The 26,491-nt window shown below is 43.1% G+C and overlaps 1 protein-coding gene across 2 annotated transcripts in view; it reads left to right on the top strand.

Annotated features, from left to right (window-relative positions):
• GNG4 (G protein subunit gamma 4) overlaps positions 1 to 26,491 on the top strand; it is a 236,466-nt gene that overhangs the window by 60,385 nt on the left and 149,590 nt on the right. For both annotated transcript variants that reach the window (XM_075203365.1, XM_075203366.1), the window contains one exon: positions 7,874 to 7,981. In XM_075203365.1, the coding sequence (XP_075059466.1) occupies positions 7,874 to 7,981 (108 nt within the window). The remainder of the gene's footprint in view (positions 1 to 7,873; positions 7,982 to 26,491) is intronic.

The raw sequence follows: 26,491 nt of genomic DNA, 5'->3' as shown, positions 1-26,491 counted from the left end.
CCTGCCATTTATAGCTTCCAGTTTACTGCCTGCTACCTGCTCCTGTGCTGTTGGTGAATACCTTTTGGATTGTTTTGCTGTGTTTGACCCCTGCCTGTACCTTGGATTTTGCCTGTTTTGCCTGTTACCCTGATTTGTTTTTCCTGTGCCTTGGACTCCACTATATTGCTTGTGACCCTGACCTTTGGCGTGTTTCCTGATTATCCTGCTTTCTAGTGACTCCTGACACAACTTTCGTCTGACCATTCGTTGCCATCTACGCTGCCTCCTGGCCTGCAGCTACGGTTTTGTATCACAAACTCACACTACATCTACAGATAAGTCCTGGGGGCATCTGAGTATGGGTGAGCGTATAAAGCTCTTTTTGAAAGGCGGCTGCTAAAGGTGAAGACCTCCGCCAACTAGTTCTGTGAGTTTGTGTACTGACTGTCAGCATAACAATAAGTATATATTAATTCCTTGCTATACAAAAGTGCCCTGCGTATGAAGAGGACTTTAATGTTCTCGAGTGTAAATATTTGTAAGGTAAATACAGGAAATTGTGAACAGTTTTTTATTAACAAACCTTATTGAGAATGAAAAAAATTAATAAAAGAAACCAACAATTAATTAATAATACATTTTTTAACCCATAATGAGAGAGGAGCCCCACAGAAAGCCCCACCATTAAATACTAAGGGTCTTATTCAATTGTTGAATATGCGGCGTTAAAACTATTACCGTTATTACGGTAATAGTAAGCCGGAAAAGTACTGTAATAATGGTATTAACGCGCACTATTACCGTAAGTACGGTAATAGTGCGTGGGGCGCGTTAATTTTGGCTGTAATGCCAACAATTGAATATGCCCCTAAATGTCATAAATAATAAATCAATTAAGATTCTTTATTGGAAATTTGACAGTCTTCTAAGTAATTTAGTTTAACTTTCACTTGCTCATATTGCTGCACAGAAGTGGCAACCATGTCATAGTGTGCCTCATACTTCCTCTTTTTCACCTCTAGGTGACCTACCTGGGCATTAGCCAGTGGTAATTTGTGGCAATCCAAGTCCCTCTGCAGTCCATCAAATAGAAACTACATGCTGGGATGACTGCAGTGGAATAGGGAATTAAGAGCATTGTGAAATCCCTCTCAAAAGCTTGTAGTTTTTGGTGACCGATCCAGGGCTACATCATGATGATTTCATGTTGTTATAGTAAACTGAGGATCTCTAACTGCTGCACCCTCAAAATATGTAGAAAAAATGTATATGAGCACTTCATTATAGCTCTCTTCATCTGGAAATGTGGCGGCAAGGTTATCAAAAACCCTTCTGACATCATAGATTGGAACAACAAAGACCACACTTGCCCACTTTTCATAACTCTCCTCCAAGAGATTCCCGGAGGAGAGGTCATGTGACAGGGAGTATGAAGGGGTGTTGTGGCACTATTGCATCATAAAACCCCGCCTCCATCACTTCTGGGAGGGTGCCTACTCTTCCTATTCTTGGGGAGCGCAAATAGTATTTTGCGGCCTTATTGACTGCATTATTTCCCCATTTTGGACATATTGGGGTGCTGAACCCCAAAAATGGTCCAGAATTTTGGTAAGGTCCCACATCTCCAATCGTGGGAAACAGGTTAACTGCATGGTAACAAGTGAATAAGGCTTTCCACATTCTCACTGATTGACAGGAAATATATACAGGAAAATCAGAAGCATGCAAGGTTGACAGTTGGTGAATCCATGGCATTGTTGGACCAGCCAGTATTGGCCTACATGGATGAACAGCTGGTGCAGAATGTGGGACGTATCAACACTGCTGAAAGTCCTAACCAAGCCACACAGCAATCACCATCAGGTAAATATCATATCCTGATACATGCATTAACAATTCCCAAAACTTTAATCCTTTGAAGAAAGAAATGTAGCTACACTAGTAAACATGTGTTAAAAAAAGTAATAGACTTTGATGTCATGACGTGATCATACATTGCCAAGTCAAGACTTTAAAATAATCACATAGAAACTTTATAATTTTATCAACACAACATACATACATACATACATGTAATTATTATGGACTATCCATAAGTCACTGTCACTGTATGTATTTTCAGTGATTATTGCTCAAGAAAATACACAATTATAATGGCTGCATATGTAAAGTTTCCACAAGCACAGAATGATAATTTACACTTCATGGCTCTCATCAACCCATTTAAGTTTTGGTGTAATGAAGTTTACTAGTAAACAAATGATTTTAATATTTTTCTCTTTTTTCCCATTATGTGAGTTGTAAATGGTCAGGAACCCTGTGACAGTGTTGAGGACCAGCGACAGTGAGGAAGAAGATGAAGAGCCTCCCAAAAGCACATTTCCCCTCCAATGTTCTTAAATAGTGTTGTTTGATGAGATGAATGGTGTCAGGTGTGTTAGTGAATTCCCAATCTCCCCATTATGCCTTGTGTCGTCATCACTATCATCCATCAGTTACACCTGCCCTGGAGTGGGTGCAAACCATACAACAAACCCAGTGACACAAATGACGGGTTTTGAAGATTCGGATCAGGACCGTTGGGCTTAGCTGGCTTAGTAAACAAGAAGTTGAAACTGGGCGTCTTGAGGAAGCTCCTACTCATCTCCTACCCAGCTCAGTACTGGAACCAGACATGGGACACCCAGAACTGACTTGCACACAGGCGCACAGACCTGGAACCCACTACAGGGAACTCACCACTGGAATGAACCACAGGAGACTCAGAGCTCCATCAGAATGCCCCTGTACATGGCCTACGTTAGTCCGCCCCTTCCCTCCCCCATTTCTATTCTCAAGTCATAAGTAGTCGTAAGTGTCACTTGCTTACAGACATGAATTGCATGCAATTTCGTTCATTGGTGTTGTGAGGCGACCCCCAGGGGGAGGGGTGAGGGGATGTCCGAGCGCCCAAATGCCTCAGGAGGGTACTTTGTGTACAGGGCACTCGTTTTGCTGTAAGGGAAAGGGAGAATACGGGAGGGACAGCTCCACAAGGTGAGTGCACCAAGGGAACGTCCTCGCCGCGGCTATATTCACATATGCGATTCTCCGCCGATGCCCCCTGGACTCCTGCCTGCTACCCTGTCTTCCGATCAGCACCTGCACGACAAGAAAGACAACACAACAACAGCCCTTCCCCAACACCTCTGTTACTTACCCAATCCCGAGGGAACGCTATGGACCTCACCACACCGTACCTACCTCCGACTGACCACTCTCGCGTCCTGAGACGCTGTGCCCCCTCAGGCCTACGCCCGTGGCCCGAGCCCCGGCCGTTAAGCCCGCCTTGTCCTGGGGCTCAGGACTTAGGTGCCCTTCCGGACGGATGGAGGGGTTCTAAACACCGCTCCAGGACTCTACTTCGTACCTATGTAGGAACCAAGTGTTCCCTACTCTATGTCAGGACCTAGCATCCCGCTGGATCTGGGCTGAATGCCCACTGACAACTACAAGGGCCTACTGCCCGCTCACCGTCAGGGACCTTATGTCCCTCTACCAGCAAGGACCCGGAGTCCTTGCTAAGCTACAGGGCAGCCGCCCTGCTACGCTCACGGAAGCCTATCGCTTCCCTAACCAGAGGCCTATGCCTCCCTGCACTAGAGGGCCTTGCGCCCTTCTACCGTCCTGAGCCTTGCGCTCTGCTACGCTCAGGGCCTTGCGCCCTGCGGGGGAGCCGAGCTCCTACCTATTCAGGCCTACAGCCCAAAGCTACTTAAGGGCCTTGTGCCCTGTGGGGGTGGAGCCGCACTCCTACCTGAGGGCCTCCTGCCCTGTACCCACCTAAGGGCCTCCTGCCCTGTAACAACTAGGGCTTCGTGCCCTCTAAAGACCAGGGCCTGGTGCCCTTCTAACTAACTAGGGTCTGGTGCCCTTCTAACGCACTAGGGCCTGGTGCCCTCCTAACAACTAAGGGCCTTGTGCCCTTTAAAGACTAGGGCCTTGTGCCCATTAAAGACTAGGGCCTTGTGCCCTTTAAAGACTAGGGCCTTGTGCCCTCCTAACTAATTAGGGGCCTTGTGCCCTCCTAACAACTAGGGCCTTGTGCCCTTTAAAGGAACTAGGGCCTTGTGCCTCCTAACAACTAGGGCCTTGTGCCCTTTAAAGACCAGGGCCTTGTGCCCTTGCGAACACCTACAATGGCCGCCCCTACCTGCGCCACAGGCCTAGTGCCTGAGGGTGCCCCCGGGCCTTGTGCCCGACCTAAAAGAGTATCTGATAATCACTTGCTCCACGCAGGAAACTCCGCTTGTCCCGCCGTCTTGATTGAAGTCTTCTGACGGCAGGGTAGCTCACAGCCCTTACAAGGGCTCCCTGCCGCTTCAGCCGCTGGAGCTCTGGCCGCGACATCCTCCTTCTTCTCCTCCGCCACCGGACTTACCTCGTGTCGGCGTCATTAGCCGTCGCCCCGAGCCCTGATTGGTAGTTTGAATGGCCGGAGGCGAGCCAGAGTTGGCTCGCCAATCCGGCCGCTGATTGGCCAGCAGCGGGAAGTGAGCCGTGATTGGCTCACCCGCCCGCTGCCCCCGGACCCTGTGAAGAGAGAAGGATACTCACCGCTGGACTGGTGAGCAGCTTCTTCCAGCGTCTCCTTCTCGGTCATCTCATCGCCGGAGCATCCCTCCACAGTGTTACCTCAGTTTCTGGGCAAGAGCAGTGCAGAACAACTCTATGCAAACGGACATGTGTTCAAACATGAATTGGCCCATAGTCATTGGTCATGAGTATAATAGATTCATATTTCAGTTATAAATGTTGGTTTTCCATGCATTTTAGTTTGCAAAGCTTAGAGAATAATAAGTAATTTAATCAGCCAGGCTTATCTTAACTTTATTTATATGAAAACATAATTTTCATAGAAGCCTGGCCTGACTCTTGTCATTTCCTGTCTCCATTATAAGTGCTTTATCCACCAGCTTGTTCTCCACATAGGTGCTGTCTTTCTCCCTTTAATTGTATGTGTATGGTTCTTTAGCTTCAATTTTTATTTACACACATATATAATTTTTTGTGCATCTTTTATGTTGATGCTTTAAAAATACTGGATAATGAGAACTACAGTTTGTAACGTTAAACACTTGCACACAGTTACGACGTTGAATTTGAGCTTCCTTCTGCTCCACATACCATGTGCTCTGCGTGTTAATTAAAAAAAATATCCCACCTGCTGTTAGCCCTGCTCCAACAATGTGAATATGTAAAACACTAAAAATTAATATGAAGCCAACCCCTATTAGTATTAAGCTCAGTAACAGTAAGGCACTATTTTCCCAATTTATTATTAAACCTGGTAAATAAATATTATATTTCCCAAACCTAGCCTTAAGGTTTAAGTGGTTCCTGAAAACTCACCCCTACAAGGAATAATATAATATTCCCTTCTATTTCCCTTCCCTCCACAAAATGGCAATGTTATTGTTTTCTGTACTCAATCTGTTATTGCCACCCCTAAGGCAATTTATTTCAATGCCCAGAAGGAAAGCAGATATGTAGCCACTCCATTCCATACTTCTAAACATCTAATATTCTTCTATCCCTGTACATTAATATGAGGAAGGTCCTGCATTCCTTGCTTGCGTGCTTTTGTATCCATTCCCGTATTTCTTCTTAGCGTGTAAACTCTTCCATGCAGAGCCCTATTTGTCACATGTTAAATTTTTATACAATAAATAGTGTTTGGTTTATCTTCCAGCTGTGTAGTGCTGCAGAATGTTGATACATTAAAAATTACATACAAAAGAAACAAGTGAAAATGACATTTGTGTGCACAGGGCCGTAATCCGTCTCCTTTAACTTATTGAGATTTCCACTGGTAAAAGGCCAATAATATAATTGTAAACAATGAATAAAGCAAATATTAAAATGAATTGAAAAATATTTTAATGTTACATATGTCAATTCTAATGTTTACCATTGAAGCAGAGCTATACACAATCAAAGGAATTATTTATGCATGCATTGATATATCAATTGATCAATTAGAGAACAGATAGAACATAACACCTTCTCTTGTGTGTATAGAAACTGTTCTGTCTATTACAATCAAGATTACACATTCTTATAGCACTCAGAAAGTTGCCATCATATATCTAAAATAATTGGGGCTATAAATCTGTCATGATTTTAGCTCTGCAAAGTGAATTTCAAGACACTTCCTATTACAATGTTATCAAAAATAAACTATTTCTTACCAGCGCTTCTCTTATCTACCATTTAAACATGTTCCACATATTTCCTGGAACATCACCACGTACTCATTATGTTTCTTAAACCTTATATATTATATTTGAAGCAATCTTAAAGGCACAATACACATTATTAAATGATATCTATATTTGAATTTCTCAAAAATAAAAAAATAGGTGGCTCCAAATGTCCAAACTTAAGCATTTGCCTGTTTTTTTCTATATAACCTTAATGAAAAAATATGTTATGTTCTTCAAAATGTTACGTAAAGAAGACCCATTCCATGTTAAGGGTCTATTTATCATTGATGGCAGTGGGCAGCAGTAATAAGGATCTAATTGCAGCGATACAGACAGTTGTATCTCTACTATTCAAGAACTCTTACCTGGAGATTTTTACGACCAATCTGTTATCCACAATGATTGTACCTACTACTGAAGGTCCGACCAGTTGGGTAACTCATGCATACACACGACACACAATTTACCTTCAGATATGTGCTCTTCATCTGGTCCTATAGTCGTTTAGAGAATGACAGCACAATTTGCATTCATTCATTAATTTCTGTCACACTGATTAACCACCTTGTTATAGCTATCCACATGTCATAACGAATTTCGTTAGCTTCTGTGACTCTGAAACTAAATATTCAGTCTCAGAACGAATGAACAAATTATTCCATCTACAACACTCTCTACATTTAGTCACTGGGATATGTTCATTGCCGACATCGGCTGAAAAGACCACGACTCTATAAACTCTATGGAGATCATGAACATGAGTACATACACACTGCAGAATCTGAAGGTGATTGGATCGAGATTATCAAACACACCGACAACCAAATGTAACGACAATTGGTTCTTTGGGGCGACTGTTATTCATCATGTAAGTATACATACAAACTGTCGTATATCAGCTGATTGGCCCGCTGATTACCTGAAAATCCTCCAGTTTATACCTAGCCTTAGTCATTTGTTCAAAGTGTAATTAATAGGCAGATTCAGCAGGTTAAGCTCACAAATAGCTGTCTTCCTTGTGCCTTGTGCGTAGGCAAAGTGTGTAAATTACTACTGGTCACTATAGGTTCAAATATGTGTGTGAAAATGTTCATCTAAACAGTACACTGAAGAGGATAATTACACAGTAATACTTTTTTTAAATAGGAAAAACATTTAAATTACAAGTAGTTTGTATGATTAAACATGTGCTTTGATGATAGATTTCTAACAATTAAACTAACCATATTATTAGTTTTTCATTATAGTTAATTAAATGTAAAAATTAAGAGTTTCTATAGAAAGTGTTGTTATGCCTGTTGGCAGAACATACCATTTGCCAGAGTGCCATTGTTTATGTATCTGTCACTTTATTTCCTCCCATTTATCAATACAACAGTTGGGGACAGGAACTGATCTAAAATTATTGATGGTTTGTTATAAAATCCTTGGGAACATGACATGGGTAAAAGGCAAGGAGGAAAGATATACACAACTTCCTAAGTTTGTTTATAGTCTGCAGAGATCAATAGCATAAAACTATGTGTATCATATGCATATCTATGCAAAACAGAAAACTGATTTGATTTATTGTAATTATAAAATGTCCTTCTCACAACTTTGATTTTACTCACATGTTATCTTAAACCTTATGTCTTTATCATTAGGCTCATACAATGAAGGAGATAATGTCTAACAATAGCACAACTAGCATCTCTCAAGCACGAAAAGCAGTGGAACAACTCAAGATGGAAGCTTGTATGGATAGAATAAAGGTATTTATAGTTTTTGCATTCCAAATAATTCACAGATGTATGTGCAAATAATAGTATAGTTTAATAAAAGCAACAAAAAACTCTTCATCATAATTTATATTTTAGCAAGTCTCAAAACTCTGCAGCGCTGCATAGTCAGAGTTACAAATTGTATAAAAAATAAGCTCACATAAAAAAAGTACTGATGAGTTTGAATGACATGAGACAAAGGTAGAGAGACCCTTCTTGTAAGAGCTTACTGTCTTGAGGGAGAGGGCAATTCTGAAACAATTGCAGCTACTGGACTCAGAGTGGACATAGGATTGTAGCTGATAGATCATGCAGAGGGAGTAGTATCAAGTGGGGTAGGATAGGCTATAGTGAATAGGTGGGTTTTGAGAACGCTTAGGGTAGAGAGTTCCATAAGTATGGAGTAGCATGGGAGAAGTCTTGCAGGTGGGAGTGAGAGGTGGTTACCAGAGAGTAGGAGAGGTGTAAGTCAGAGGCAGATTTAAAAGAGTGACAAGGTCAGAGATATGTGAATGGCAGGAGTTGGTGAGGGCTTTGAAGGTGAAGGTGAGAAGCTTGAACTGAATTCTGGAGAAAAATGAGATGCCTGAGTAATGTCCTGAGAGAGAAAGGAGCATATTCTGACAATATTTTGAAGGAGGATTTGACAAGACTGTGCCAGTGACTGGATGTGTAGAATGAAGCTGACGGTAGAAACAAGGATAACCGACAATGGACTTGGGGAACAGGTGAGATTGCAGTATTGCCAACCATGAGGAAGCCTAGTTTTGGGGTAGTTCATTATCTCAGTTTTCAACATGCTGATCTTTGGTAGCCTTTCGACTTCTAGTGGAAATGGCAGAGAGGCAGTTGGACATACGGGGTAAGAGAGGTAGTTTTGTGTGTTGTCTTTATATAGGTGGTATTGAAGGCTAAAGGAGCATATTATATCACCAAGACAAGAGGTATAAATAGAGAACAGCATGGGGCCAAAAACAGAGCATTGAGTAACCCCAACAGAGTTCAGGATGTGTTGGTAGTAGAGATACTAAAGGAGCGTTCAGGTAGGAGGTGAACCAGGAGACAAAAGTTCAGCGAAAACCATGGGAGTGAAAAAGCAGCAGAGAGGTAAAGGAGGATGAGTAATGAGAAGTGACCCTTTGACTTAGTTGTTAGTACATCATTGATAATTTGATTGCGGGCAGTATCAGTGGAGTGTAAATTGTGGAAGCCCTATTTTCTGATTTTTAACTTACTTTATTTGGAGTGCAAGAGATGAGGTTTGGATAATGTGTGGTGGTTGCAGCTGCCTCATCTAGGGCTCTGGTGAGTGTTATGATGTAGAAAGAAACTGTAGGATTAGGACATGACAGTGTCAAAATATTTGAGAGTAGTGGTTCAAGTTAGACTGAGAAGACTGAAAAGAGATTCAAGTCCTGGCCATGTAGGTGTCACTGTATGAGTGGGTATTATCACAGCTACACAAGGACAACAGTCAGTATTCATCTGAAATTCCATATTTTACTCCTGATGTTTCCATCTCTCCCTGGCTACAAGCTTCACACCACAAGAAGACTGTTTTGGACTCTGCTCTTACTTTCTACTCAGTTCATGAAAGTTTGTTTTATCTGTCAGTTTATTTTCCCTGCAAAATCCCCTCTGTTTAATCAGCGTTATCTACTACTTGCTCATCCACTCCCTACCTATGCTGCAGCTATTTCAGTCCCCTATCTCATCACTGTGCTTTCAGTTCTACTCAAGGCTTTGTCTACCATCACAAGTAGGAAGAAATGAAACTAAGTTTGAACCACTCTCCTTTCTCATGACTCTGCAATAACTCGGTTACTCATCACCTGTTCTTTATTACTCTCCATTCAACACTTCCACCCACTCCCCCACATGGCTCCCCATTTCATTAGTACATGTTATCCAGACATCCAGGTTTAAACTACATCTACTGCAGCTTCACTTTGCACTACTTTATATAGCAACTATGTAATTCTTTTAATTCCCTAATTTTTTGCTATTTTACTCATAAATCCCAATGCTTGCCAAATTATTTTTCTTTCTCTCCTTTCATGGCATTATATTTAGGACTATATCATCCCTCACCCATCCTGCAACACAAACCTCTGTTCACATTGCCCCTTCATTACTTCAGTCACCTCTACTTAACACTCATGAACTCTTTTTCTATTTAAATTTAATAACTTTAACAGCTTTACCCTATCGCCATAAACTAAAAGGACACACATCTTACAATCATCTTTCCTACCTTTCTTCCTCCCTGCTTCTATTAGCTGGTGATATATCACCTAATCCAGGTCCCCCTCACTTCACCCACACACATATACCTGAACGCTAAAGAATCCAGCAAACCTCAAACGCATCACCTGCCTCCCCTCTCTTCTAAAGTCCTTTAAATGTGCCCTTTGGAATGCACCCTCTGTTTGTAACAAACTTACCTCCGTATACAATCTCTTCCTCTCAAACAACCTAAACCTTCTAGCAATAACAGAAACATGGTTCACGCAATCAGGCACTGCCTCACCTGCGGCCCTTTCACAAGGTAGTCTCCATTTCACCCACACCCCCAGACCTGGAGGCAGACAAGGAGGTGGGGATGGACTACTTCTCTCCCCACAGTGCACAGTTCACAGTTGTATCAAATGTCCCATCACTCACGTTCACATCTTTTGAAGTACATGCTGTTAGGATTTTTATCCCATTCTCTATGCGTGTTGCTGTCATCTATCGCCCCCTTGGACCACACCAACAATTTCTTGAACACTTCTGTGCATGGCTCCCTCACTTCTTATCTTCTGACATCCCCACCATCATCATGGGTGATTTCAACATCCCTATTGCTAATCTACATTCCAATACTGCTTCCAAACTACTCTCTCTAACCTCCTCACTTGACCTCTCCCAGTGGATTGAATCTGCTACTCATCACATTGCCCACTGTCTTGATCTTGTTTTCTCTAGACTATGCTCAGTTTCTGATTTCCTTAACACTCCTTTCCCCCTCACGGATTATCACCTTATTAGCTACTCGCTCACCCCCAGTTCTTTACCCTCTCCAGTGTCAAACTCTTCCAAGCCTCCTCACAATCGCAGGAATATCAACTCTATTGATCTTCAACAGTTTTCCATCTCTCTTCGACACCTTCTCTCCCCAATTTCTACATTCTCCTCCCCTGATAGGGCAGTACCCCATTTTCACCAAACCCTAGCAACTGCCATTGATCAAGTGGCTCCAGCGACTCTACATACTCCACGTAGACTTCGTTGCCAACCGTGGCACACTAAAGTAGCACAAACTCTACAAACACTCTCTCGTAAAGCAGAATGTCTCTGGCATAAATCTTGTATTTCTAATGATTTCATCACATATACTGGTATCTACCAGTCCTATAGAAATGCTCTGGTGTCAGGCGCCGTCCTTGTGTCTTCACTCCTACACAGGGACGGGCTCCTGCTTCCGGTCCCTCGTTCGCATCTGGTTGCTGAGCAACCAGACGCACTTCCTCCAGGGGCTCGACAAACTGTTCGGCACATGCGCGCCCCGATGCTGAGCAACGGGGCGCTTTCCACGTCACTGCCGCCGGTAATTAGTCTCCTTCCTTCCTCTATATATTCTAGGCTCTGGCACCAGATAGGTCCCCCCTGCTCCTGCGCTTCCTGTGTTCCTGCATTCTGATTGTCTCCAGTGTTTTGACCCGGCTATTGCTCCTGACCTGCTTGTGTTTGCTCCTCTTGACTTATTCTGATTCCAGTCTTTGACCCGGATTGTTGACTACATTTACGCATTCTCCTTTTGTACCTTCTTCGTCTGTGTGGTTTGACCCGGATTGCCTGACAACTCTTCCATATACACTACACTACTTCCTGCAGCTAAGCCCAAACTCCCTTGCGGGGGCCTCTGGCGGAGACCTGGGGCACTTTAAACTTCGCACCTCTCTGCTGTGTAGCGCTAATATCAGCAAGTGACCCCTCCAGTTTCCTAGTGTGTGACAGTATACTCTGGCCAGGTCCGTAGATGGAACAGGAGAGCCTTCTGCTCGCGGTCTTCTTCACCTCGCTCGTCGAGTCGAGCAGCAAGAGGCGCATCAGGCACGGCTGCTGCAATGTGTCCATGGGGTAGTTTCAAGCCTTGATTCCCTGCAGGGATCTCTGGCACTCTCCCAAGCAGCAGTTACCACTACTACAATAACCACCTCTTTGGCCTCCGCTCCCACTATCTCCTCTTCTTCTGGGATATGGATTCCGCACTGGAGAAGTATGACAGAGACCCTAAGAGAGGGTTCTTGAACCAGTGCTATATCCACTTTGAATGCAATTCTGTAGTCTTCCCCTAGGAACGAACCAAAGTCGCATTCATAATCTCTGCTCATCAATCAGGCTCTCGCCTGGGCTTCTCCACTGTGGGATCGTAACGATCCTCTCCTGGAAAAGTTGGTCTCCTTCATTGAGATGTTCCGGAAGATTTTCGATGAACCAGGACGAGTCTCTTCTGCTGAAGCAAGCCTTCTGAATCTCCGTCAAGGTTCCTCTTTGTCACACGGCGCCCATTCGGCTTCCACAACTGAAGACCAAGACACTCACCTGTTCCTCATTAAGGCATATCTCCTCTCCTGTCGTTGGTTCTGTGCATACGCAGACCTAGAACTTTTTTGTCCTCTGCAGGTTTTCCATTGGTTCTTAGTTCTGGCTCCAAGCTTGAAAAGGCGCTTCCTCTGTTCCTTCTGGGCCTGTTGAGCAAGTTACCTGCCTGATTAAGGCTTTGGGGTATATTTACTAAATGGCGGGTTTGAAAAAGTGGAGATGTTGCTTATAGCAACCAATCAGATTCTAGCTATCATATATTTAGTGCATTCTACAAAATGAAAGCTAGAATCTGATTGGTTGCTATAGGCAACATCTCCACTTCTTCAAACCCGCAGTTTAGTAAATCTAACCCTTTGTCTGTTTCCTGTGTGTCTACTTTGGATCGTCAGTGAATCTGTTGCCTTGCTGGCTGGATTATCCACGCTACACCTGTCTCCGCTGTGTTGCTGTTCCACGGGCTTTACCGCTCAAGCTGCACCTGCCTCTGTTGTCCTGCTGGCTGGATTATCCATGCTACATCTGTCTCCGCTGTATTGCTGTTCCACGGGCTATACCACTCAAGCTGCACCTGTCTCTGCTGTGTTGCAGTTCTACGGGCTATATCGCTCCAGCTGCACCTGCCTCTGCTGTTTTGCTGTTTCACAGGCTATACCGCTCAAGCTGCACCTATCTCTGCTGTGTTGCTGTTCTATGGGCTATATCGCTCCAGCTGCACCTATCTCCATTACCGAGCTGCCTGGATCATCTACACTGCACCTGTCTCCACTGTGCTGCTATACTACGGACTATACTGCTCAAGCTGCTCTTGTCCTTATGTACATTGTTGGCTGGACTGTTCATGCTGCACTTGTCTCTGCTGTGTTGCTGTATTAAGGGCTATACCACTCAAGCTGCACTTGTCTTTGTTACCCTGCTGGCTGGACTGTCCACGCTGCACATGTCATCACTGTGCTGCCATACTGTGGTCCCAAATACCTAAGCCGCACTTGTTTCTGTCACTCTGCTAGCTGGACTGTTCATGCTACAACTACTTTCATTGTGCTATTATATTACAGGCTGTATTGCTAAACTGTACTTGTCCCTGTTACTCTGCCAGTGGAACTGTTCATGCTGCAATTACTCTCATTGTGTTGTTACATTACAAGTTCAAGTTTCTAGCCTTCATTAAATCGCTACTTGAATTGTTCATCACTGAATCTGTCTTCACTCCGCTACTTGGTTTTAGAGCTCACATTCCATCTACTTCCAGTGTGTCTGCATACATCTTAATATCTACTCCCCTGGGTTCTCGCCTGACACTCCTGGTAGGGACTGCGACCTGCGGACAGATGCCGCTAAGCCCAAATCACCTTGCGGTGATCACTAGTGAATACCATCAGTCCGTTAGACTCCGCGCCCTGCTGGGAGTAGCGCCAAGTTGGGCAGGTCCAAGAATCCAGTGTACCAAACCATGACAGTATCAACAGGCCATAATGGATTTTACCTTGGAGCCTTCGGCCAAAGACATGCTTCAACATTTGCTCACCCGGGTGGAACAACAAGACACGGGCCAGCGACAACTACTTCAGTGTTTTCAAACACTGGCCTCCAGAATAGATTCTATTTAAGTTGCTGCTTCTACACCTCCTCCTGTCATTCCGGCACCGGAACCACCTGTTCTTGAAATACCCACTAATTCCAACTCTACTCTCCGGATTGTTTCTCCCTCTAAGTTTGATGGGGACATCAAGATTTGTAGAGGTTTTCTCAACAAGTGTTCGATTCAATTCGAATTGCAACCTCAGAATTTTCCTACCCAAAAGACTAAAGTTGCTTATCTAATTTCCTTGCTTTCTGGCCAGGCCCTGGCCTGGGCTTCTCCCCTCTGGGAGCGCTGCCTTTATAGCTACATTTCGGGAAATCTTCTGTGAACCTGGTCGTGTTACTTCTGTTGCATCAAGTTTCCTTAGACTCCGCCAGGGGCCACGATCTGTGGCTCAAAATGTCATCACTTTTGGCACTTTGTCATCTGAATTGTGCTGGAATAATGACGCTCTGGTGGCTACCTTTTGGCAAGGCCTGTCCGATAAAATCAAGGACGCTCTGGCCTCCCAGGAATTACCAACTACTTTAGATGCCCTAATTTCCCTATGTAACTGTGTGGACCTTCATTTCCGCGAAAGAGCTGCTGAGAAGGATAGTTCTCGTCATCCTGTGACTAAGACAACCCCTCGCTGTTTTTCCTCAACTTCTGAGGATGAACCTATGCAACTCAGATGGTCCCGCTTGACTTTGGAGGAGCGCGACCAAAGATTTAAAAATAAACTGTGTATATTGTGCCGATCCAGGGCATATGCTTAGCAACTGTCCCAAGAAGTCGGGAAACGCCAAAGCCTAATCTGTTTCGGAGAGGTCAAATTAGGCAATATTAAATCCTCTCTTCAGCACACTTTACCTAAAGTCTGTTCTTTCCCCATTATATTGTATGGCCCTTCAGGTCCTATTCATTCATATGCCTTATTGGATTCAGGAGCTGCTGGGAATTTTATTTCTCTTTCTCTCGTGTCTCAAGGTTTCTTGGCTACATCTTCCCTAGAGCATCCTGTATCTGTTACTGCTATTGATGGATCTTGTATTTCCAACGGTCTTATTAAGATCTTCACTCAGCCTATTCTTCTGCAAATAGGAGCACTACATAAAGAGATGATATCTTTCCATGTTTTACCGTCCTCTACTAGCCCAGTCATCTTGGGGCTGCCCTGGCTCCAACAACATTTACCACAGATAGGTTGGACTACTTCCCAAATGTTATCCTGGAGTTCAAACTGTTTCCAAAATTGTCTTTCTCGTGTTCATCCCCTGGCCTCTACTAGCATTTCGTCAGAAGTCAAGTTTGATCTCCTTCCAAAGCAATATACTTCATTTTTGGACGTTTTTGATAAAACTAGTTCTGAACACCTTCCTCCTCATCGAGCTTGGGATTGCCCTATTGACCTTCAACCTGGTCAAATCCCTCCTAGAGGCTGTGTGTACCCTTTGTCATTGCCAGAGACTCTAGCCATGTCTGAATATGTTCAAGAGAATCTCCAACGAGGGTTCATCAGACCTTCTTCTTCTCCTGCCGGGGCCGGATTCTTTTTTGTTAAAAAGAAGGACGGGTCTCTCCGACCATGTATTGATTACAGAGTCCTTAACGCTATAACAATTAAGAACCGATACCCCATTCCACTCATTACTGAACTATTTGACCGTATAAAGGGGGCCAAGATATTTACCAAGTTGGACCTTAGAGGAGCCTATAATCTTATTAGAATCAAAGCAGGCGATGAATGGAAAAACAGCCATTAACACCCGCGACGCCACTATGAATATCTGGTGATGCCCTTTGGTTTGTGTAATTCTCCTGCGGTGTTTCAGAGCTTTGTTAATTAAATTTTTAGGGACCTCCTCTATGACTGTGTTGTAGTCTATCTAGATGACATCTTGATTTTTTCTCAAAACATATAGTCATATCGGCTCCATGTGGCGGAGGTCCTCTCACGACTCCGCAAGAATCAACTCTTTTGTAAACTTGAAAAATGTTTGTTTTAACAACCACAGATGTCGTTTCTTGGCTATAGTCTCTGGGACAGGACCAGAGATGGATCAGGAGAAAGTACGAGCTATAAATGAGTGGCCTCTTCCCTTGGGTCTGAAACCTGTACAGCGTTTTTTGGGATTCTCAAATTATTATAGACGCTTTATTAAAGGGTATTCTACCATTGTGGCACCCATTGTCCCTTACTCGGAAGGATGCCAATCCTAAATCCTGGTCTCCAGGGGCCCTAAAAGCCTTTGAATTTTTTAAACAAGTATTCTCTTCAGCACCCATTCTTCAGCAACCCAATACGTCTCAACCGTTTTTCCTTGAAATTGATGCCTCAAGTGTAGGAGTAGGGGCCGTTCTTTCCAAAAAATCTCATCTTAATCAGTTTCATCCTTGTGCATTTTTCTCCAGGAAATTTCTACCAGCAGAAAAGAACTACGCTATCGGAGATAAAGAGTTACATGCTATCAAAATAGCTTTGGAGGAGTGGCGTTATCTGTTAGAGGGGGCTAGATACCCTGTCACTATTTTTACAGATCATAAAAATCTTTTGCACCTACAATCTGCTCAGTGTCTAAATCCTAGACAAGCTAGATGGACTCTTTTCTTTTCCCGTTTTGACGCCCTATCTCGGGCTTTCATTGTTGATGCTAATACTGAGGAGACAACTTCTCGTCCCATCCTGGATCCCAAGTGCCTACTAACATCTACTTTGACTTCTGTCTTTTCACCACCACCCGGGAAACTTTTGTTCCAGCTAATCTTCGAAGAAAACTTCTAACATGTTTCCACTCCACTCGCTTTGCTTGTCATATTGGAGTACGTAAGACCACTGAATTGGTTTCTCAGAATTATTGGTGGCCAAGGCTGCACATTGATGTCAAGGAGTTTATTTCCTTGTGTAATACTTGTTGTGACTGATGCTGGAAGAGCTGGCCAGTCAGTTGAGAGCCAGACTGAATATATCTAAGTCTTTCCTTCTTTTCTTCAGTGTCATTTTAGAACAGACAGCATGTAGGGAGGAGGTTAGCTGTGGTGCTCTGCTCTGTAAATAGCTTTCAGGGTGACATAGATGAATATTGGGACATAGAAAGCAGTAGAATCCTGTCATATTGTAAAGCAATTCTGTAGAGAATAGTCAGCTACTATAGTTTGCTTATCAATTGCTTTTAATGTCTATCTTAAATACACGCTATATACACTAGTGGCTACTGGTCATTATTAATCCATTGCATTACATATATAACAGTACTAGGCAGTATACAGACTTAGGGCCTGATAATTAAGGAGCTTAGGCAAGAAATTGAGTAATTTTTTTTACATTTTCTGGACAAAACCATGTTGCAATGCAAGGGGTGCAGATGAGTTTATTATTTTGCACATAAGGAAAATACTGTCTGTTTTTTCATGTAGCACACAAATACTTGATAGCTTATTTGTACACTGAAATTTAAAATTGATATTTGTGTGCTACATGAAAAACAACCAGTATTTAACTTATGTGTAAAATAGAAAACTATATTGCACCCCTTGCATTACAACATGGTTTTGTCCAGAAAACTTATTCAAATTCTTGCCTAAGTTCCTTAATGAATCAGGCCCTTGGAGTTAGAGTTAGATAGATCTCATTGTGAACTAACTAGTATATATTTATTTGTTTGAGAAAAACAGTGCTGTCAGGCTATTAACAGCATAATCCCCCCCAAAAAACAGATTTCTTTCTTTTAAACTTGAATGTTTTTCCAGTAAAAGTAATCTTGTGGAAGTAAACTGGGTGTTTGCGTGTGAGATTCAGCAGCATTTGCACACCCCCAAAAAACTCTATATATTCTAATCTTTTCTATTTTTCAATTTTTGATATTTTGGAAGGGTCAGTGAAATCTATATTTAAAGAAGACTTTTTGTGAGGGTCAGCACACTTTTGCACATCCCAAAAAAATGCCAAGGGAGTGGGCTCACTCATAATTTTGCCTAAGAATACAGCCATGAATAAAGAATGGTACCAAAACATCCTCCAAGAGCAACTTCTTACAACCATCCAAGAACAGTTTGGTGACGAACAATGCCTTTTACCACATAATGGAGCTCCTTGCCATAAGGCAAAAGTGATAACTTAGTGGCTCTGGAATCAAAACATCAACATTTTGGGACCATGGCCAGGAAACGCCCCAGACCTTAAACCCATTGAGAACTTGTGGTCAATCCTCAAGAGGCAGGTGGACAAACAAAAGCCCACAAATTCTGACAAACTGCAAGCATTGATTAGGCAAGAATAGGTGGCCGTCAGTCTGTATGTTGTCCAGAAGTTGATTAACAGCATGCCAGAGTGAATTGCAGAGGTCTTCAAAAAGAAGGGTCAACACTGCAAATATTGTCTCTTTGCATAAACTTAATGTAATGTATGAGATGCTTGTAATTTTACTTCAATATACCATAGCAGCATCTGAAAAAAAGATCTAAAAACACTGAAGCAGCAAACTTTGTGGAAGATAATATTTGTGTCATTCTCAAAACTTTTGGCCTTGACTGTATATTGTAACCTTTTCTATTTTCAATACTTTCATATTTTGGAAGGGTCATTCAGTGAAATCTATATTTAAAAAAGGGAGTTTTTATTAGAGGGTTTTTTCTGGGCATTTTTGACATTCAGGAACTGCATGTAGAACATTGCAGCTGCTGAAAAAAATGTAATCTGCCATGCCACCAACTGAAGCAAGCCTATTGGATAAATGAAATAACAGTGTAAGGTAAAAAAAAACTAAAAATGGTAAAATGCTATACACACACTACATTTGAAACATTATGTAGGCATAATGGAGAGTGAAAAGGTAATAACAATTGTCATTAGATGGACAGAGGCATCAGTAGATATTTACACAGGTAGATACCCAATTGTAAAGAGCTACCTAATTTGCTTCTGCTATAAAAATAAATGAGGATGTTGACATAAAAATGTGGCCTGAACCCCTACTACAACAATTGAACGGTTAACCACACAATACATTGCCAGAGTGTTCATTGGTTGCCAAGAGCATGGCTTTCATTACCTTGTTTTACTTATATGCCCTGTGCCATAATACTGCCCTTCTGAATCAAACCAGGGTTTTGTGTATATGTATGGGGGGGGGGGAGAGGGATAAATATGGAATATATATAAATTTTATTTATATGTTATATTAGTGTCGTTCAAGAAATATGTAAAAGACACAAAGCATGACTTGACAATGCAATTGAAAGTCCACATTCAGAGCAATTAATAGGACAGATTTTGGACCTGGCAAAGAATACATGTATTTATGGAGATATGATGGATGATGATTTATGGTATCTGATGGAGTTAGAGAACTGTAAAGTATGGTTAATAATTTTTAGAATTGAATTGGATAAAGCAAATGCACCAGTGGCAGATTTATAAAATCCCCCCTAAGGAAAACAGTAGACAACTACTGACAGCGGCATTAGTAGACATTTAAAAGATGATGAGAGGGCACAATGTTAAATGGTGCAAGTAAAGATGGCATTGTCCTTTTTTTTTTATTGAATTTTTAATTGAATCAGAAATAACACATGCAATGATGGCAAAGTTTCAAAATCCTTCATTATGACAGCTTGCTGCAGACTTTGTCCAACATTAGTGAAAATTGGGACTATTGTGAAGGGATCATTAGAAAATAGACTGGAAATGTTTGAAAATGAATGGTAATGCTATAAATAGTAATATAGGTGCAAACACAGCTCAAAATGACTTTATTTTACCTGTTTTTCACAATCTTTAATTAAATCCAGATCTGTTATTGTTCGACAAAATCGGTAGCCAAGCCGAAACATGAAGTTGGGTTAGAACCGACATCGGTTTCTAAACCGAAACACGAGGGTCAGCGCACATCTCTACTAAATATACCCATATATATATATATATATATATATATATATATATATATATATATATATATAAAAGAAAAATGGAGGAGGAGGCGCACAATAGTGTAGTATATTGGTATAATATTGGGATCACACAAGAACCCACAATAGGACCGGAAACACCAGTGGAGAGGAAACTAGGAAACAAAAACTGTAATATAACATCCAATGTGTAGGTGTAGAATACAAGTTACAGCTTATTCTCAAACAAAGTCACAGTGGGTGAACTCGCAGTATTTCCATATAGTATATGTGAAACACCCAGGACACACTTATGCAGATGTATGCGTACCAGATAGCAAAACTTTTAAGCTTTGTGTACGTAGATATCCTTCATCTGGTCACAAACGGGTCACACGACTGGATACATAACTGTCAGCCTTAATCCGGGGTCTCGCTATATATATATATTGTGACAAAGTCACTGGAATAATGCTAAATCACAGGGATATTTGTCCCAGGTCTCCTGCCTTGTATAACTAACAGCAGGGAGATTGTTTAGTTCTCTGGGGAAAAGCTTCCCTGAGTATGTTTCACAGCAGACTAATTAAAAGTTGCACCTACGTGCGGAAATCCTGCGTTTACGTGATTTATTGCAGTTGCTCAAAGCCATCTATGCCAGGTGATGGTACCTGTTCCCCTGATTATGTCACAATATATATATATTGTGGCAAGAGCCCGCTACTGCAGAAGCACACGCGTACAACTTCTTCCTTTTTATGGTTCTTTATTGTCAGGATGGTAATAATGTTTTGACACCGTATACTTGCACAGCAATTATGGAGACCTTCAACGCTTACTATACATAGTCCAGCTCTCTGTCCAGATCAGCCAGCTAGCCCAGCGTTGATCTCCCTGAACAATTAAACAAGCAGGGTTTTATACCTGACACTCCTCCCACAGGCCTAGCTTGATGGACAGGTGACACACCCACCTTCTCTTTAAAAGGATACGCCCATCCCTGGCTCTGTTTAGACTATCAGACACACCCTGTCTGTTTGCTGACAAGAAGCAGCTTTTAAATCATGTAAGTAAACCAATTTTAAACTACACATATGTTTTTACCTGGTTTAATCTCCACCTAGGTACATAACTGTGCCAATGTTTTACTCTACTTCCCTGCTTTCTCTGCATATTGCCAGCTAAATGCCTCCTTTTGTTACATATCCCTCCCCCTAGCGTCTCCAAGTAGGGGGACGCGGACTTCGTGAGGAGCGCATATTTTCGTGACAACGCATCTGCATTTTTGTGTAGAATCCCAGGCCTATGTTCTACTAAGAACTTGAAAGGTTGTAGTGCCAAGAACCAGCGGGTTACCTTGGCATTTACCTCCCGGTTGTTCTGCATCCATCTTAATGGTGCATGGTATGTTATTAGGGTGAACTCTCTGCCTAGGAGATAATAGCACAGAGCTTCTGTAGCCCATTTTATGGCGAGATATTCTTTCTCCACAGTGGCATATTTTTGTTCCCTTGGAAGCAACTTACGACTTAGGTACAGGACAGAATTTTCTACTCCATTCTTCTCCTGTGACAAGACTGCACCTAAGCCAACACCAGAAGCATCAGTTTGGAGGAAGAACCTCCGGGTAAAATCCGGTGCTTGTAGAACTGGAGAGGAAAAAAGAGCTAACCGAAGATCAGACCAGGCGGTTTCTGCAGAGTCAGACCAGGTTAATCTATCTGGACAACTTTTTTTTAACATGTCCGTAAGTGGAGCAGCTCTAGTGGCGAAGTGGCTTACAAACCGCCTGTAGTAACCTACTAAGCCTAAAAAGGTTCTTAACTGTGACTTTTTCTCTGGTCTTGTCCAATTTTTGACTGTCTCCACTTTGTCTAGCTGGGGTTTTACATGCCCTCGACCAATAATGTACCCCAAATATTTGGCTTCTCTCATGGCTATGGCACATTTCTCTGGGTTAGATGTTAACCCTGCGGACCGTAATGAAGCTAAGACCGCCTCAACTTTGGCTAAATGTGATCCCCAGTCTGGGGTATAAATCACTATATCGTCCAAGTAAGCAGCTGCATAAGCTGTGTGAGGTCATAGCAATTTATTCATAGCCCTTTGGAAGGTGGCAGGTGCCCCATGCAACCCAAAGGGTAGGACTTTATATTGATAGAGACCATCCGGGGTGGAAAATGCAGTCTTTGGCTTGGCCGTGGAAGTCAGGGGAACTTGCCAATAACCCTTTGTTAGATCAAGGGTTGTTAAATAATTGCTACCAGCAAGATTTTCCACTAGTTCATCCACACGTGGCATCGAATAGGCATCAAACTCCGACATACTGTTTAGGCGCCTAAAGTCATTGCAGAACCTAATTGTCCCATTGGGTTTCGGGACAAGCACAATGGGACTATTCCATTCACTAGTGGATTCTTCAATTACATCTAACTGGAGCATTTTCTTGACCTCCTTTCTCACGTCCACCCGTCTGGCTTCTGAAATACGATATGGCTTATGCTTGACATTGACTCCTGGCGCAGTGACAATGTCGTGTTCGATTAAGGTAGTGCGCCCAGGAATGGAAGAGAAGACATCCCTGTTCCGGCGAATCATTTCTTCAGTCTGTTGTCTCTGCTGAATGGACAAGGCTGGCTCTATGGGCACTTCAGACTTTTCAATGGCTGTACTCACTACCTGTGGAGAGGTTTCCTCATCATGCCAGGGTTTAAGGAGGTTCACATGATATATTTGCTCCTCCCTTCTCCTACCTAACTGGTGGACTCTGTAATTGACAGGACCTACAGCCTCCAGAAATTCATATGGACCCTGCCAATGGGCGAAAAGTTTGCTTTCCTGGGTAGGAACCAGGACTAGGACCTTGTCCCCAGGCTTGAAAGATCAAACAACAGCACTTTTGTCATAACTTTTCTTCTGTCGTTCCTGAGCCTCTTTTACATGTTGCTGCACAATGGGCCCTATCTTTCCTAGCCTCTCATACATTTGGGACACAAATTGTACCAGATTTGGCTCCCTGGGACCTTGCTGCTCCCACCCTTCTTTTAACATATCCAAGATACCCCTGGGCTGTCTCCCAAACAATAACTCAAAGGGACTAAACCCTGTTGAAGCTTGAGGTACCTCACGGATGGCAAACATCAAATAAGGAATAAGAGTGTCCCAATCTTTTTTCTCTTGAGCCACTGCTTTTCTGAGCATGTGCTTTAATGTGCGATTAAAGCGTTCCACCAAGCCATCTGTTTGTGGATGGTATACAGAGGTGTGAAGCGCCGTAACCCCTAGCAACTGGCACATGTCCTTCATCAGTTTAGACATGAATGGAGTACCCTGGTCTGTGAGAATTTCTTTGGGTATTCCAAGCGTGTAAACATCAATACAAGTTCTTTAGCTATGGTGCTGGACTTTATGTTTCGTAGGGGAATTGCCTCTGGATACCTGGTTGCATAGTCAAGCACCACTAGTATATATTGGTGCCCACGTGCGGATATTTCCAGGGGCCCCACAAAGTCCATAGCTATCCGTTAAAAGGGAACTTGTTATTGGAATGAGAGGTGCCCTGTACATGGGTTTGGGACAGGTTCTCTGACAAATGGGACAGGACCGGCAATACTTTTTCACTGCCATGTGTACACCGGGCCAGTAAAACCTAAGCAGAACTCGTTCCCGTGTTTTATCCTCCCCTAGGTGTCCCCCACAGACATGTGTATGTGCTGCTTTTAACATTAGGGTTACATGGACCTGAGGAACCATTAGTTGTTCTACTTTTTCCCCTGTACATTAGCAACTCTATACAGGAAATTATTTTTAACAATAAAATATGGTATACCTTCTGCAGGCTGGGCGGCTTTCGCTACCCCATTTACCTCAGTCACACTTTTAAAGGCATGTTCCAAAGTGGCATCATTAAGTTGGTCTCGAGCAAAGTCCTGCAAAGGAAGCAAAATTGGTATTGCAGACCAGTCCGTATCCTCACTGACAGGCGGGGTGGGCTCATCTGTGACATCACTGACACAGTTGGATGCTTTTGTGGAACTCCTGCTGTGAATCCCAGGATGGCATTCTGGTTTGGCGGTTCCCAAAGATCGATGTCCAGATGTTGTGGATTCTTAGGCGGTTTCTTTAAGACCGGGCTTCCGACCGTTGCATCAGTTGCCGGCATGTCAGGCCGGATCCGCTCACCGAGGACATCATTAAACAGTGGAAAGTCTCGCCCCAAAATGAGTGTATATGGGAGTTTAGGTGCTATGGCAGCTACCACCATAACAGTTTTGTCTTTGAGTGTGACTGGTAGTATTGTTCTTTCATACTCCTCTGTTGTGCCATGTACGCAAAGAACTTTCACTTTGGGCAACCGAGAAGTTATGGTTTCGGGTAAAGCAGAGCTGGAAACTAATGAGAGTTCACTCCCCGAGTCAACCAAGGCCAGAACAAGGTTTTGGTTGATTAGCACAGTCACCCGGAACAAACAAGGACTTCCTGATGTGGGACTCATGGTAAAACAGCTTAGAAATGCAGGTCCAATATGTGCTACAGAACAGTCCATGGGTTCCTGTAGTTTAGGACACTCTGCCTTAAAGTGGCCTGGCTCACCACATTCAAAACACTTTAGATTAGACAGCTTTGCACCTGGCCCTCTGTCTGTAGCAGTTTTGCCATTGGGCCCTGTGGCAAGTATTGTCAAACCTGGCTTTTGGCGTGGCAGCGACTTTGGCACAAATGCAGGTTCTTTAGTCATTTGCTGTAGCGCACAAAACCTTTCTACCACGGTGGCAAGCTCTTCATAAGTTTGTGGGTCTGATTGCAGAACCCACCTTTGCAAATCGCGGTTCAGCCCCCGGATGCAGTGATCTATCGCCAGAACTTCAATAATCCGAGAAGGCGAATTCTCCTCAGGCTGCAGCCATTTCTTTAAAATTTTAGAAAGCTCAGCCACTTGCGCTCTGACTGGTTTTTGTTTATCATAGCGCCATTGGTGATAGCACTGGGCTCGGCCTGGCCCGGAAACTCCAATGCGAGCCAATATCTCAGACTTTAGACACAGAAAATCAGAGGCCCATTCCTCATCTAGATCCATATAAGCTCGCTGAGTTTCACCAGTCAGATATGGCGCCAGTCTCTCAGCCCAATCTTTAGGAGGCCATTTTTCCCTTTTTGCAAGTCTTTTGAAAGACACCAGATATGCTTCTACGTCATCAGCTGGTGACATTTTCTGGAGAACAGGACCAAGTGGTTCATTTCTGTCATGCCTCACCTGGCTTAACTCTTCTCTTAAGAGCCTTGTGTTTTCCACCTGTGCCTCGGCGACTTGTAGCATCTGAGCTTGCTGCTGTTGCTGCGCAGCGGCCACATTCACGAGGGTTCTCAGTACTTCCTCCATGTTGACGTCTGCGCGGGTTGGGTAGCGGAAACTTGCTTCCCGGAGCATCCCACTTCTGACACCACTTGTGGCAAGAGCCCGCTACTGCAGAAGCACACGCGTACAATTTCTTCCTTTTTATGGTTCTTTATTGTCAGGATGGTAATAATGTTTTGACACCGTATACTTGCACAGCAATTATGGAGACCCTCAACGCTTACTATACATAGTCCAGCTCTCTGTCCAGATCAGCCAGCTAGCCCAGCGTTGATCTCCCTGAACAATGAAACAAGCAGGGTTTTATACCTGACACTCCTCCCACAGGCCTAGCTTGATGAACAGGTGACACACCCACCTTCTCTTTAAAAGGAAATGCCCATCCCTGGCTCTGTTTAGACTATCAGACCCACCCTGTCTGTTTGCTGAGAGAAGGCAGCTTTTAAATCATGTAAGTAAACCAATTTTAAACTACACATTGTCACGACTTGCACTCTGCAGCTGCTGTCTGCAGTGACTTTATTGGATTCATTATGTATTCTACTTGTAGTACCACAGCCCACCAAAGGGGCCACTGTGCTACCTTGATCATTTTCCTTGATTACTGAGAGTTGTATCACTTGCATGAGGCCTATATTAACCTGCCTGCTTCATACGGTCTTGGCCAGATCATCAGGTCACTCCTGTGAGCATTTCCATGTGCTCAGCTCCAGTCTGCATTACCAAGTTGTCATCTACTGTCTGCATTACCAAGTTGTCGTCTACTGTCTGCATTACCAAGTTGTCAGCTACTGTCTGCATTACCAAGTTGTCAGCTTTTATCTGCTATCTGGACTCCTGCATGTTTCTCCATTGAATTCACTACTGCTGTTACCTGCTACTGGACTCCTGCATCTTCAACCATTATACCTGGTACTTATAGTTCCACGCTGCGTGTTGAAATCTACTATTGCAGTTACCTGTTGTTTCTCATCTGCACATTGAACTGTCTCGTGAATTACCTTGTCATCTGTGTTTGTTAAAAAACTCATTATAACCACTTATCCCCTCTCCGTGGTCATACCTAGGAAATCCTGACACACATATGTTTTTACCTGGTTTAATCTCC

This window comes from Mixophyes fleayi, chromosome 3 (assembly GCF_038048845.1).
Source record: "Mixophyes fleayi isolate aMixFle1 chromosome 3, aMixFle1.hap1, whole genome shotgun sequence".
In the NCBI taxonomy this organism is placed as follows: Eukaryota; Metazoa; Chordata; class Amphibia; order Anura; family Limnodynastidae; genus Mixophyes; species Mixophyes fleayi.
The sequence above is the reverse complement of the archived record's forward strand: the minus strand, read 5'-3'. Positions and strand labels throughout refer to the sequence as shown.